Source organism: Camelus dromedarius, chromosome 24, assembly GCF_036321535.1.
Source record: "Camelus dromedarius isolate mCamDro1 chromosome 24, mCamDro1.pat, whole genome shotgun sequence".
In the NCBI taxonomy this organism is placed as follows: domain Eukaryota; kingdom Metazoa; phylum Chordata; class Mammalia; order Artiodactyla; family Camelidae; genus Camelus; species Camelus dromedarius.
In genome coordinates, this window is record NC_087459.1 from 10,738,168 (window position 1) to 10,750,086 (window position 11,919).

The 11,919-nt window shown below is 55.5% G+C and overlaps 2 protein-coding genes across 4 annotated transcripts; one reads left to right on the plus strand and one right to left on the minus strand.

Moving 5' to 3' along the window:
• Positions 1 to 4,908: 4,908 nt before the first annotated feature.
• On the plus strand, positions 4,909 to 6,435 carry SMIM22 (small integral membrane protein 22). The gene is made up of 4 exons (XM_064478428.1): positions 4,909 to 5,008; positions 5,191 to 5,352; positions 5,437 to 5,522; positions 5,646 to 6,435. Exons 1-4 carry the CDS (start codon positions 4,990 to 4,992, stop codon positions 5,685 to 5,687), a joined length of 309 nt encoding a protein of 102 aa, XP_064334498.1. The 5' UTR covers positions 4,909 to 4,989; the 3' UTR covers positions 5,688 to 6,435.
• ROGDI (rogdi atypical leucine zipper) lies at positions 6,044 to 11,810 on the minus strand. 3 transcript variants are annotated; one of them, XM_031447777.2, is made up of 11 exons: positions 11,664 to 11,809; positions 11,521 to 11,592; positions 10,741 to 10,823; positions 10,443 to 10,497; positions 9,665 to 9,745; positions 9,179 to 9,274; positions 7,816 to 7,914; positions 7,332 to 7,445; positions 7,115 to 7,164; positions 6,883 to 7,009; positions 6,044 to 6,585 (listed from the first exon to the last, which is right to left on the minus strand). In XM_031447777.2, exons 1-11 carry the CDS (start codon positions 11,706 to 11,708, stop codon positions 6,544 to 6,546), a joined length of 864 nt encoding a protein of 287 aa, XP_031303637.2. In that variant the 5' UTR covers positions 11,709 to 11,809; the 3' UTR covers positions 6,044 to 6,543. The 3 variants fall into 3 exon arrangements, with proteins under 3 accessions (XP_031303637.2, XP_064334496.1, XP_064334497.1); XM_064478426.1 differs by lacking the exon at positions 9,665 to 9,745 and having other exon boundaries at positions 11,664 to 11,810; XM_064478427.1 differs by lacking the exon at positions 7,816 to 7,914 and having other exon boundaries at positions 11,664 to 11,810.
• Positions 11,811 to 11,919: the final 109 nt, after the last annotated feature.

Sequence of the window (11,919 nt, forward strand, 5' to 3'; positions counted from 1 at the left end):
TAGCTCTACAGACAGGAACCCAGGCCCCCAAGGCGGCTCCCTTGCCCAAGGTCACCTGGCTGCTAAGTGGCAGAGCTGGGCTTCAGCCAGTCCCTCGGGCTTCCAAGTTCATGCCCCTTAAGCACTCTGCGGGGAAGCAGACTTGTGACCCACAGCTGGAAGGCAAAACATCCACGTGTTTTCTTTAGTCTGTCAGTTGCCAGTGCCACAGGGTTTTAAATTGCCAACATACCCCGTGTTTTGTTTGTGCATGACACGGTTCTAAGAGCCCCAGGATGTTAACGTAGTAATCATCACAGCCCTATGACGTAAGTGCTGTAACTGCCACCAGTTTACAGATAAGAGAGTGTCCGGAGAGTGGTTCAAGGTCACACAGTAAGGAAGAGGCAGGGCTGGGATCCGAGTCCACGTGCTCACCCTCTACAGCCTCCTTTCTTGTTTACAGGAACACCTAGATTTCTGCTGCTTCGTGGAGACTGTAAGCCCTGGCAAGTCCCGGCCCAGCCCACAGCTGACTCGAGCTGCCCTGTTAAGTTGGGCTACGTGCTCTCCAGTTTGCCATAGTCCTCACCTCCCCCTAATGTCTCTCTGATGTTTCTTAAACCAAGTCCATCTCACTTGGCTTGTCCTTTCTCACCTGTTTCCTGGCACCTGAGTTTGCAAGCCCTAAGCAATCCGCGTCTCAGACGTTGGCCAATGTTCTCTGTAAAAGGCCCGATAGAACACATATTAAGTTTTGCCCATCCTAAGATCTCTGTTGCACACTCCAGCTCTGCCCTTGTGGTGTGAAAGCAGGTGGAGGCATGGGAGTGGCTTGTGCCACTCAGGCCATTCATAGAAGCAGGCGGTGGCTTGCCGCCCCCGCTCTGCCCCCGGGACTCACTAGTCCATTCACCTCAATTGCCCTGAGCCCAGCAGCCTCTGTCTCTCCCTGCCTGTGTCCTTCTACTCCCTTACCTTCTACACATCTGAGGACAGAGGCTTACACTTTACTTTCAAGGCTTGGAAGCCAGGAGTTAGGCTGGGCAGGGCCCGGGACAGAGCCCACCTGAACATGATGCTCATCCCGCCAGAGAACTCTCTCAAGCTATGACGCCACAGCCCCTGAAGGACTTGGAGAGGCTGTGGTCTCATCGTCAACACAGATGAGAACGTTCTGTGTGGATGGCCGAGCAGCACAGGTGACTAACACGGGGACCGACCTTGCACAGGAGGGGATTCTTGCCTCTGGGGATGTCCCCTATGGATATAAGCTTCTCTGCCGAGAAAACATTTTCTCTAGGAGAAGCATCCCACAGGAGTGATGTAGGATTCTGGAAACTTGCGGGGAAGAAAGCCTGAGTGGACACCCACCGGGACTGTGGACAGGAGGACCATGTCTACAGAAGGCAGGACCATTCAAGGCGCCCTTGGCCGTGCTGACTGGGGAAAGCCAAGGGTAAAGGGATCAGAGCAGTGTGAGGATGGCCGGTGAGCCCGCAGGTACCCAAACAACCAGACCAGAGGGAATCCACCCACAGGCTGAGTGAGGTGCATGGCCATCTGATGCACGTTTTCCAGTGCGTTCGCTGAGCTAAGGGAGCATTTGCATTGATTATTCCATTCAATCTGTACAACAACCCAAGGCGGGGGCGTACTCTTTACACACCCACTTTAAGGGTGAGAAAACTGAGGGGAGAAGGGTCAGGGTCCAGGCGCCTGGTCCCACCCTGGTGGGTGTTAAGGGCTGGGAGCAGGACCCCAGTCTGGGGTCTGACGCATCTAAAACGTGTCCAGCCGTGGCTTTTCCCCCATCATTGCTCTGCTTGGGTCTCAGGGTGGGGGGTGCTCTACGAGTAGTTTTGTCTTCTAATGACTCAGAGTAGCCCACATTTTCTTTAAAGAGAAGAAACAAGAAACGAGGCAGCCGGGGGTCTGGGCAGGAAGACTTTGGGTCAGTGGGGAGAGGAGGGGTCCATGGGCCTCCTGCCCACACAGCCAGGCCAAGGGGTGGGCAGGGGCCACAGTTGTCAGCCTCTTTCCGTGTTTTCTTTTCTCCATTGAGGTAAAATTCACATAACGTAAAATTAACTGCTAGCCATTTTATTAAGGTGAACAGATCAGTGGCATTGAGTCCATTCCTAATGTTGCAAAACCATCACCTCTGTCTAGTTCTGAGACAAGCACATCACCCCAAAAGGAGACCCCATCACCACTAAGTGACCCCAGCCCCTATGAAACAATAACTGTTCTCTGTCTCTGTGGATCTGCCCCTGCTGGACATTTCATACACGTGGAATTATACAACATGTGGCCTTTTGTGTCTGGCTTCTTTGATGGAGCATCATGTTTTCAAGGTACATCCACTTTGTAGCATGTCTCTCAGTAACCCTTCCTTTTCATGGCTGAATAATATTCCACTGCACAGATTGACAGCATTGTGTTTATTCATTCATCATGTGATGGACAATTTGGGGCCTTGCTGCTTTTTGGCTATTATGAAAAAATACTGCTGTGGACATTTCTGAACAAGTTTCCGTGTGAATATGTTTTCATCTCTTAGTATATACCCAGCAGCGGAAGGGCTGTGTCCTATGACAAAACTGTGTGTAACTTTCCAAGGAAATGCCAGACCATTCTCCACAGTGGATGCAACCCTACCCCCTTTCACAACAGAACACTCCAGTCATTTCCAAACTATCCTCCCTTGGCAACAGGAATCTGAGGTCTCAGAATGGGATGGAGGGGAGATCAGGTGTAAGGCGGGGATCCCAGCACAGGAGTGTTTATGACATGATGGTCAAGGGCTCTGGAATCTGAACATGTGGGTCCCAGCTCTGCTTTCTCTGCTCACTGGGTGTGCTTGGCATAATTGTGGTCCCCAAAGATGTCCCCATCTGAATTCCTGAAACCTGTGAATATGATACCTTACATGGCAAAAGGGACTTAGGAGATGTGATTAAGGTTTTGATGGGGAAATTGTCCTGTGGGCCAGTGTAATCACAGGGGTCCTTATAAGAGGGAGACAAAAGGGGTAGAGTCAGAGATGTGAGGATGGGAGCAGAAGTTGAAGTGATGAGGGTGGGGCATGAACCCAGGAATGTGGGTGGCTTCTAGAAGCTGGAAAAAGCAAGGAATGGATTCCCCACTAGACCCTTCAGGAGGAACGCAGTCCTGTCCACCCTTTTTAGACTCTGACCTCCAGAGCTATAAGATAGTAAACCTGCATTGTTTTAAGCCACCAAGTTTATGGTAGTATGTTACAGCAACAACAGGAAATGAATACATTAGATGTGTGACTTGAGCTAGTTGCTGAACTTCACAAGGCCTCAGTTTTCACATCTGTAAAATGGGAATAGCAATAATACCCACTGTAAGATTGCCATGAGGAATACAGTAGGTAATAACATACTTCAGTACTGCGGGTTCAGTTCCAGACCACCACCATAAAGCAAATATTACAATAAAGGAAGTCACAGATTTTTTAGTTTCCCAGTGCACTTAAGAAGTTGTGGTATATTTATACAATGGAATACTACTCAGCCATAAAAAAGAATAAAATGCCATTTGCAGCAATGTGGATGGACCTGGAGATTGTCATTCTAAGTGAAGCAAGCCAGAAAGAGAAAGAAAAATACCATATGGTATCACTCATACGTGGAATCTAAAAAAAAAAAAAAAAAAAAAGACACAAATAAACTTATTTATAAAACTCTTTAAAAAGACTCACAGACATAAAAAACAAAACTCATGGTTACCAGGGAGAAAGCAGGTAGGAAGGGATAAAATGGAAGTTCAAGATTTGCATATACTAGCTACTACATATAAGATAAACAACGAGTTCATACTGTATAGCACGGGGAACTATATTCAATATCTTGTGGTAACCTATAATGAAAAAGAGTATGAATAGGAATATATGTATGACTGAAACATGATGCTGTGCACTAGAAATGGACACAGCACTGTAAACTGACTATACTTCAATAAAAAAGTTATGTTTACATTATACTGTAGTCTATTAAGTGTTCAATAGCACTGTGTCTAAAAAAAACAATGTACAGATCTTAATTAAAAATACTTTGCTAAAATTGCCAAAATGATTACAGTTAGTAACATCAAAGATCACTGATCACAGATCGCCACAATAATAGCAATGAAAGTTTCTAAATGCTGTTGGAAAATGTCCCCAGTAGATTTGCTCCACCCAGGGTTGCTACAATTTGTCAAAAACTTTCTTTACTGTGAAGTGCAGTACAGAAAGGTGTGTCTGTATGATGACAGGCACAGAGCCTAACATTAGCCAGTAAGCTTTCCCTGCTAGACCATAAGCCCCACAAGGACAAGAAGGCATGTCCACCTGGTTTACCCACAGTCCCAAGCGCCCAGCAGTCCTGGCCCTTGGTGGGCCTGGTCAGAGTAAGGCAGGAGTTAGAGCTGCCTCCAGATGGTACATAGGGAGCCCCAGGCCCCAAGTTCCAGGGATAGAGCTCATTTGAGTAGCGAAAACCATTGTCTTGTAAGGGTCACTGTGAGGATTAGAATAGAGGAGGAAGACCCCAAAAGGCTGCAAGTGGGATGCCAGGCACATGGCCGCTGGCCAGGGAAGGGCTGGGAAATGGAACCAGCTTCTCCCTCCCTCTCACCTCCCGCCATTTTTTTTATCTTCATCTGTGAAATCAACAGAGGCTGAGCGCCCACTGTGTTCCCGGCTGCTGGCCTGGTTTATGAGAAGAAGTGAAAAAATGCCCAGAATGAAGAGGTAGACCGGCTGGTGGCCGCCTCTCTGGGTCCCGCAGCATTTGCTGCTGTTAGGAGGCAGGAAGCACACCTGTGGGACACAGGCCCCGCCCCACCGAGCTCTGCAGCCCCGGGCTGGCCCTGGGGGAGCAGGGTGGGAGGGGCTGGCTGCCCAGGCCCCAGGTGATGCAGATCCGGAAGCAGGAAGTAGTCTGTGCTCCCAGGACCCAGGACCGGTCTGGCTGGGGGAGCCCAGAGGCAGGTCTGGGGATGGGGCTACCGGGAAAGGGTAAGGGGAGGGGGCTGCCCTGGCCAGGGTCGGGGTCAGGAAAGGAAGACGGGCAGGGGTAGGGGCTGGGCCCCAGAGAGGTGGTGTGGGCGGGCAGGGCCAGGGCTGGACTGTGGAGGCCGGATGTGGCAGCCCCAGAGGAGCCCAGGGTTCTGAGATGGCCCTCTGGGGGGCTGGAGCAGGTGGCACCCAGGACCTTCCTGCTGAGATGGCCTTGTCGACGGAGGACCTGAAGCAGGAGCTGAATGCTACAGTCCAGCAAGTGCTGGGGAAACTAAGGAGTGGCCAGCTGTTCCAGTCCAAGTGGGACACCGCTGCGTTCCTCATCTTCCTCATCTTTCTCGGTGAGTGTGGCTCAGCCTCTCGCCCTCCCACCTCGTCTGCCTCCCAGGCCGAGGGCCATATCTAGACACCCGTCCCGCCCCCAGGAATCGTGCTGCTCCTGCTGCTGCTCGTCTGCTTCCACTGCTGCTGCCCTGACTGCTGCCAACACCACTCCCCCAGGTCCCAGAAGGTGAGCCCCGGGCACCAGGGGCAGCATGGACCTGCGCTGGGGTGGGTGCTGGGCTTACTGTGGAGAGGGGTTGGAGCGGACTGAGGAGTGAAGCCACTCGCCCTCTCTGTGCCTCTCTTGCAGAAAAACTCCCAGGGATTTGATAACTTGGCCCTGGAACCTTAGCGCAGAGTCCCTGCCCCCTGCTCTGGTCCCCCGGGAAGGAGAAACAACGCCTTGTTCATTTGCAGCCTGAGTGTGGAGCATGTTCCGACCCTCCCATCGGGGTGGGCAGTGCAGGCCCTCACTGCTTCATCTAGATGCCCCTTGGGTCCCTCAACAGCCCGCAGCTGGCATGACTGTCACCAGGAGGCCTCAGGTGATGTGCTGGAGCCACCCAGCAACTGCCTGTGTGGCCATCCCACTGGGCTCCTCTGCACCGGGAGGCCAGGGGCTCAGTCACTGAATCCTGAGCCCGGCTCCTGGCCATCAGGGACCCCCTGGCCAGGCCCCCATTCAGACAGACAGACAGACAGACAGGCTCCAGGCAATGTCGGATGATCTTTATTTCTCAGAGGCCCTGCTAGAGCAGACATGGTCAAGGGCACGACAGCTCACGGGGGGCGGCCCCTGTCCTCCTTCCCTCCCAACTCACAGCTCAGAGCCACCACCCTCGCCATCCTGGGGAAGCTTGGCAGGCAGCTAAGAGGGGAGGAAGGAGAGCTCTGGGCCTGGCCCCACCCTGAGTCCAAAGGTTCTGGCCTTGTAGGGAGGGCAGGTCTTGGAACGGGGCCCTGCCTTTCTGACTTCCCCCATCCAAAACAAAAAAGCAAGGTAGTGTCCCTCCCAGTGGGCCCAGTGTTCAATCCCATCTGTGCAGATGTGACAGGCAGGACAGGGTGAAGAGAGAAATAAACAGCCCGCTGGAAACAAATAGTGTGCAGCGCTGGCTGGCACTCTGGGCGGGGAGAGGGGGTTGGGGGAGGACGGGGATCCTCAGGCAGGGGCCATTCCCAGGGGTACAGGCTGTTGGGTGCTCTGCTCAGAAAGGCCTGTAGCTCCAGTAGCTGGAGAACACGGAGATCTAGACGGGGAGGGAGATGGGAGACATGGTGAGGGGTGGTGCTGGGGGTCTGGCCCCTGCTGCACCTTCTGTGACTCAGGAGAGAGTTCAAGGTCATCCAAGGGCCATGTCCAGGAGATGATACCGTTGCCTAGCAACACCATGTCTGGGGTGTGCGGAGAGCACAACAGACCTTAAGATTTGGGGGTGCTCTGGAGGTGTGACAGGAGCCCTTGGAATCCCCCCCAAATGGGCTAAACAACCTGCTGTTTGGCTAGCCTAACCTGAGTGACACCCCTCCTCCTCCCATGTGCCCACCTTATCCTTGAGCTGCTGGCACAGCTGCAGGGAGACGGTGAAGAAGACGAGGGCATCATTGAGCCACGGGATCACACACTCCACCTTGTGCACGTGACTCACCTCCAGACGCTGTGTACCCCACTCACTGGGGGAAGATGGGAGGGTCCCTGAGGGCGGCTGGGCCAGTCCGGACTCCATCCCCCGAGGTGCAGGGGGAGCTCCAGGGACCCCTCCCAGGCAGCCTACTTACAACATGGCCCCGGGGCTGTGGAGCACTGCGCCTCCAGATGGGCGGAAGTTCTAGGTAGAAGAGCATCAAACCAAGTCAGGCCCCAGGCTGCAGGGTGGGCTAGGGCGGGGGCGGGGGCAGGGGCTGGGGAAGGGGCAGGGGCAGGGCCTGCAGGGTGGCCTGAGGCTAGGGCTGGGGCAGGCTGCGACAGAGCGGGCAGGTGGGGCGGGGTGCTCACCTTGCTGGAATTGGGCTGCAGAGCATGCAGCTGATACACGGTGAGACAGAGCTTGTTGAGGTTGATGTAGACGTTGACCAGCAGGTCGGAGGGCAGGGCTGGGGCGAACATCCTCTGTAGGCAGCAGGGGGCGGGCAAGCAGGTGGGATAAGGTCCGGGCAGTCACCACCCCTCCAACAACCACATGGGGGAATCTCAGCCCCCATCCCATGGACTGGGGCTTCTAGACTCTCCCCAGGTGCCCCAGGTATCTTCCTGCACCACTGGGCTTGGGCATCACTGACCCAGATCAGGGGTGACATATCTGGGGGATGCAGGATGGAAGCCAAGGACCCTATCCCAGAAAACTGTGCACAGACATAGAACTCTGTCGACAGTTTGGGGCTTCCAGGCCCCTCTGGCACCCGTGTCCCTCCCAGGGGCAAGCTGGGTCCCTCTGTGGGGACCCCTTCTCCTGGAGCAGTGGCTGGTCTGAGGCACTGACCGTGAGGCCGCTGGCAGCGATCTCAGGCAGAGTGAGGGTGGCTGGGGTGGTGAGCCGGTTTCGGGCTCTAGTCAGCTGCAGCATCACAGCGTCCATCAGCTGGGGAAAGGGGACTTGTCACAGTGGCTGTGAAGGCAGTGGAGCCTAGTCCTGATTCCAACCTCTTCCCCACTCCCCAGCCCCCACATCAGAGAGCGACAAAGTTACCGTAGCTCCCAGCTTCTTCCCTGGGGGTCTCAGGGCCTGAATAAGCAGGAGGCTCGTTAAAGATTCAGGTAATTGGGCTCTAGCTGGGGGTGGGGGGCAGGACATCTGCACTGCTGACCACCCATTTGGAAGGTCCTACTGCATGGGATCCTGGGTGCTGATCCAATGGTGAATGGAAAGATCCCGGAAGTTAGTCCCAGGGGCATGAGGGCTTTGTGGATGGGGGTACAGGCAATGAAGGAACTTAGAAGAAAAAAATCTAATTCAGCTTGGGTGCAAGGAGCCAGGGAAGGCTTCCTGGAGGAAGCACTGGGACTCTGATTTGGAGCCTTAAGGTGGGCAGCAGCACCGTTTTCACAGGTGAGGAAACTGAGGCTCCAAAGGGCTAAGGTCACACAGCTAGGAACAGTGGAGCCATCTGGAACTCAGCCCTTCCTTCTGCCATGGAGCAAAGCTCTTGCTCAAATTCAGAGCCCTAGTTTCCACTGCTTCCAGCTGTTCATCCAGCTGTTGCTGTGGTGCTGGGGTCACCTGGCTCCCAGGAAAGGCAGAATTACTGGGTGGAGGTGCAGGGGCTGCACCTTACACCCCACAAGGCAGTCATAGTTCTGAGAGGGATCTTAGTCCATCTGATTCCAAGTGTTCATATGTGGACCCAGAGGTCCAGAGAGGGTAAGGTGAATCACCTGAGGACACACAGCAAGTCAGGGGCAGAGCTAAGAAATGAACCCAGGGCATCTGGGCTCACCTTGTCCCTCCACACCATATGAATTTACTTTGTTAATAACAAAGGTTTTCTGTTGTCCATACTAACACCTGCAGCTACTGTTGACTGAGCACTTACTAGGGGCCACTTTACCTGCGTTGTCACAATTGGTAGTCACTATAGCTTGTTCCCCTTTTACAGGTGAGGCTACTGAGGCAAAGAGTGGCTAAGTAAGTGACTTGAGGTTGCACAGCTCATTGTGGAGGCCCTGGGATCATATCCGAGGTCTGACTCTGGAGTCTGGACTGTGAGCCATTCGACTGGCTGGATGGATGTGGGTACACTGAGAGCTGAGGGGTCAACCATCAGCTCCACCTGAGAATGTAGGGGCAGAGCTCTCCAGGGGCCTGGTCAGGGAACCTGGCTCTCCTGTCCCTCGGGGCAGCTCACCTTGAGGACCTCTGCTCCCGTCCGGAACTGGTAGCTCTCATCCCGGTTGGTGAGGAGGTAAATGGCTTGGCTCACGTGGTTCCTGGCATCCTGGATCTGAAAACAGCACCCAATGGGTGGTCAGAGGGCTGGGCCTCGGCAGGGAGAGGTGCTGCCTTCAGAGCAAAGGCCTTGAGGTGGAAAAAGCTGGTTGCCAGTGAGAGGGAGGGGGCAGAGGCCAGGCACAGTCACATAGGAGCTGCTAGAGAGCATAGACTTGGTCCCCAAGAGCCATGAGAAGCCCCTGGAGGCTCTCAGCAGGGAGTGATTTGTTCAGGGTGTCCTACACAGAGGACAGGCTAGGCTTTGGAGATCAGGCACTGCCCACCCCAGCTGCCCTGCTGGAAAAAACACCCTCCCAGGCTTGCTATGGCTGCCAGTCCCCACAGCGGTCTGCCCCTGCCTGCCCTTGTGGCCTGAGCCCTGGACAATGAAGGGCCAGGTCACCTGCTGCAGCTTCCACTGCTTGTCCTCCCGGAAGGCGAAGTGCAGCAGCTGGTTGTTACGGGGCGTCTTCAGGTTCACGTCCTGCTGGGCAAGAGCGGGATAAGCTGGCCAGAGGGACGCCCTCCTGCTTTTGGCCACTCTGAGCCCTTGAGCCAGGCGCAGAAACCAGGTGTGCGCCGCAGCTCAGGCCTCAGCCACTTCCTGGGGCAGAGGGTCTCAACACTTTGGCCAACTGAAGGGTGAACAGGGAGGTCAGGAAACAGGAACCCAGGCCCAAGAGGAACCACAAAGAAATGAAAGGGAAAAAAGAAAGGGGAAGGTGGCCTTGGCTGGGAGGAGGTGTGTGGTTGTGCGCAAATAGGGAACATTTGTACATGCCAAGGGACAAACCGCCCACCCGAGGAGGAGAAGGAACTTCCTCCATGCCTTGGCATCTGGCACAGGGTCAGGTGCAGACAGAACTCAGATGTTGGCTGATTCCACTTTGATCTGGGGCCAGCCTAATCCCTGGGCCCAGACTCCAGGTAGGGTTGTCTGCAGAGCATCTGCCCCTTCCTGCACCTCTCACTGAAGCCACACACCAAATCCCATGAGCAAGTTAGGGGGGGTCATTGTCATTTTAACAAATAAGGAAACTGAAGCCCACAGAGATTAAGGATCTTGCCCAGAGTCACGCAGCAAGCTGGTGGCAGAGCTGAGATAAGCAGGAGGACCCCCATGCTCTTCCCCACAGGCTCCTGTGACAGCATGAGAAGGGGAGAGGGGCCGGGGAACTCACCGCCTGGCTCAGTGCATCCCCTTGTAGAGTCAGCACGCCCTTCACCTGGTCTGTGCTGCAATATGTGTGGGTCAGAGCAGGGCCTGCGGCTGCCCCCTCCTACTACCAACCCTCCCACCAGGCTGCCCCTGGCTGTCACAGGATGGTCCAGCCTGTCCCACTGCACACCCTCTGGACATCAGAGCTGAAGTCAGTCTGCAGGGCAGGGCTTTGGCCGTGCCACTTGACCTAGAGGGTATCTCAGGTGATTCCCTTCGCAAAGAGCCCATCCTCCCATTTCCACCCAGCCGGGGCTCACCCACAGCTGCCCAGGATGAAGTTCTCCTGCTTGGTGGGCCCCTCGGTGCCTGAACCTGGCAGAGTGAAGCGGAGAGAGGCCTCCTGGGGGACAGAGAGGAGTGGGGTAAAGTTCACCCACACCAGCCCAGCGCTTCTTCCAGAAGCCCCACTCCCAGGGCCCCTCCCCCACAGCCTGAGTTTCAGGTCCTACCTGAGCTGATACTTGGCTCCTTCCACATTCCCTGGGAGCCTACTGTGTGCCCAACATGGGATATAGAGCCGAGAGATACCCTCCTAGCTTGGTTAAGGTGCTTGGATGTGGGAAGCAAAGTCAGAAATGACAGTAGTCATGGCAACCCACAATTCTGGCCTTACCAGGCATTGCCTGGACATTTTGGGTGACTTGACGGGCTATCTTATCTTCACGACAGCCCTGAGGCTAGTACTGATATCTCCTTTTTGCAAAGTGGAGACCCAGAGAAATGGAGTACTTGGCTGAGGTCGAAATGCTGAGTCCTTCAGATCTGAGGCTAAATGTCACAGTTCCAAAGGAAGCCTTCCCCGACCCCGGGCTCAACCCAAGCCCACAGCGCTCATAAAGCTGCTTGTAGAATTGGGTAATTATCTGCTGGTGCCCCCGGCTAGATTCTAAGTCCACAGAGGGCTGGGCCTGGTCTAAACACAACGCATTGCGTTCACAGCCGGCGCTCGGGCGGCAGGCACGGGAGGCCGGGGCAGGAGCCACGCTGGGGGAGGATGGGGAGGGTGGGGGCCCTCAGAGGCCCGACAGACGCGTTACCTTGAGGATGTCCTGCAGCTGCCTCAGCACGGCGTGCACCTCGTCGTGCAACAGCCAGCGGAACTCCTCCTCCTGCGGGGACAGCCTCGCTGTCAGCTGTCCCGGCCCGCCGACCCCCACCCTGCCCCGCCCACGGGCCTCACCAGCACCGCCCGCTCCGCCGTCGTCGCTGCCATCACGGTCGCCATCGCCGCCACTCGCTGCCCAGCGACGGTCGTCACCTGCCCGCCGTCCGCTCGCCACTCGGTCCGCAGGCGGAGCCCGGGCCCACCCCCCGCCGCCGATTGGCTGCGCCGGCGCCCGCCCCACCCCCAGCCCGCGACGCCGCGAGCGCCCTGGAACCCGCCGGCACCGGCCGGCCGGAGCAGCAGCGTCGTGCGCCGCTTCCAAGGCTGCTCT

Bases quoted from the DNA above. Each gene is read 5' to 3' on its own strand.
- SMIM22 (XM_064478428.1), top strand. The intron at 5,353-5,436 runs GTGAGTGTGGCT...TCCCGCCCCCAG, and splicing joins CATCTTCCTCATCTTTCTCG to GAATCGTGCTGCTCCTGCTG. The intron at 5,523-5,645 runs GTGAGCCCCGGG...CCTCTCTTGCAG, and splicing joins ACTCCCCCAGGTCCCAGAAG to AAAAACTCCCAGGGATTTGA.
- ROGDI (XM_031447777.2), bottom strand. From the start codon at position 11,708: ATGGCGACCGTGATGGCAGCGACGACGGCGGAGCGGGCGGTGCTG. The intron at 10,498-10,740 runs GTGAGCCCCGGC...CACATATTGCAG, and splicing joins TTCATCCTGGGCAGCTGTGG to CACAGACCAGGTGAAGGGCG. The intron at 7,165-7,331 runs GTGAGCACCCCG...TCTTCTACCTAG, and splicing joins TGCAGCCCAATTCCAGCAAG to AACTTCCGCCCATCTGGAGG.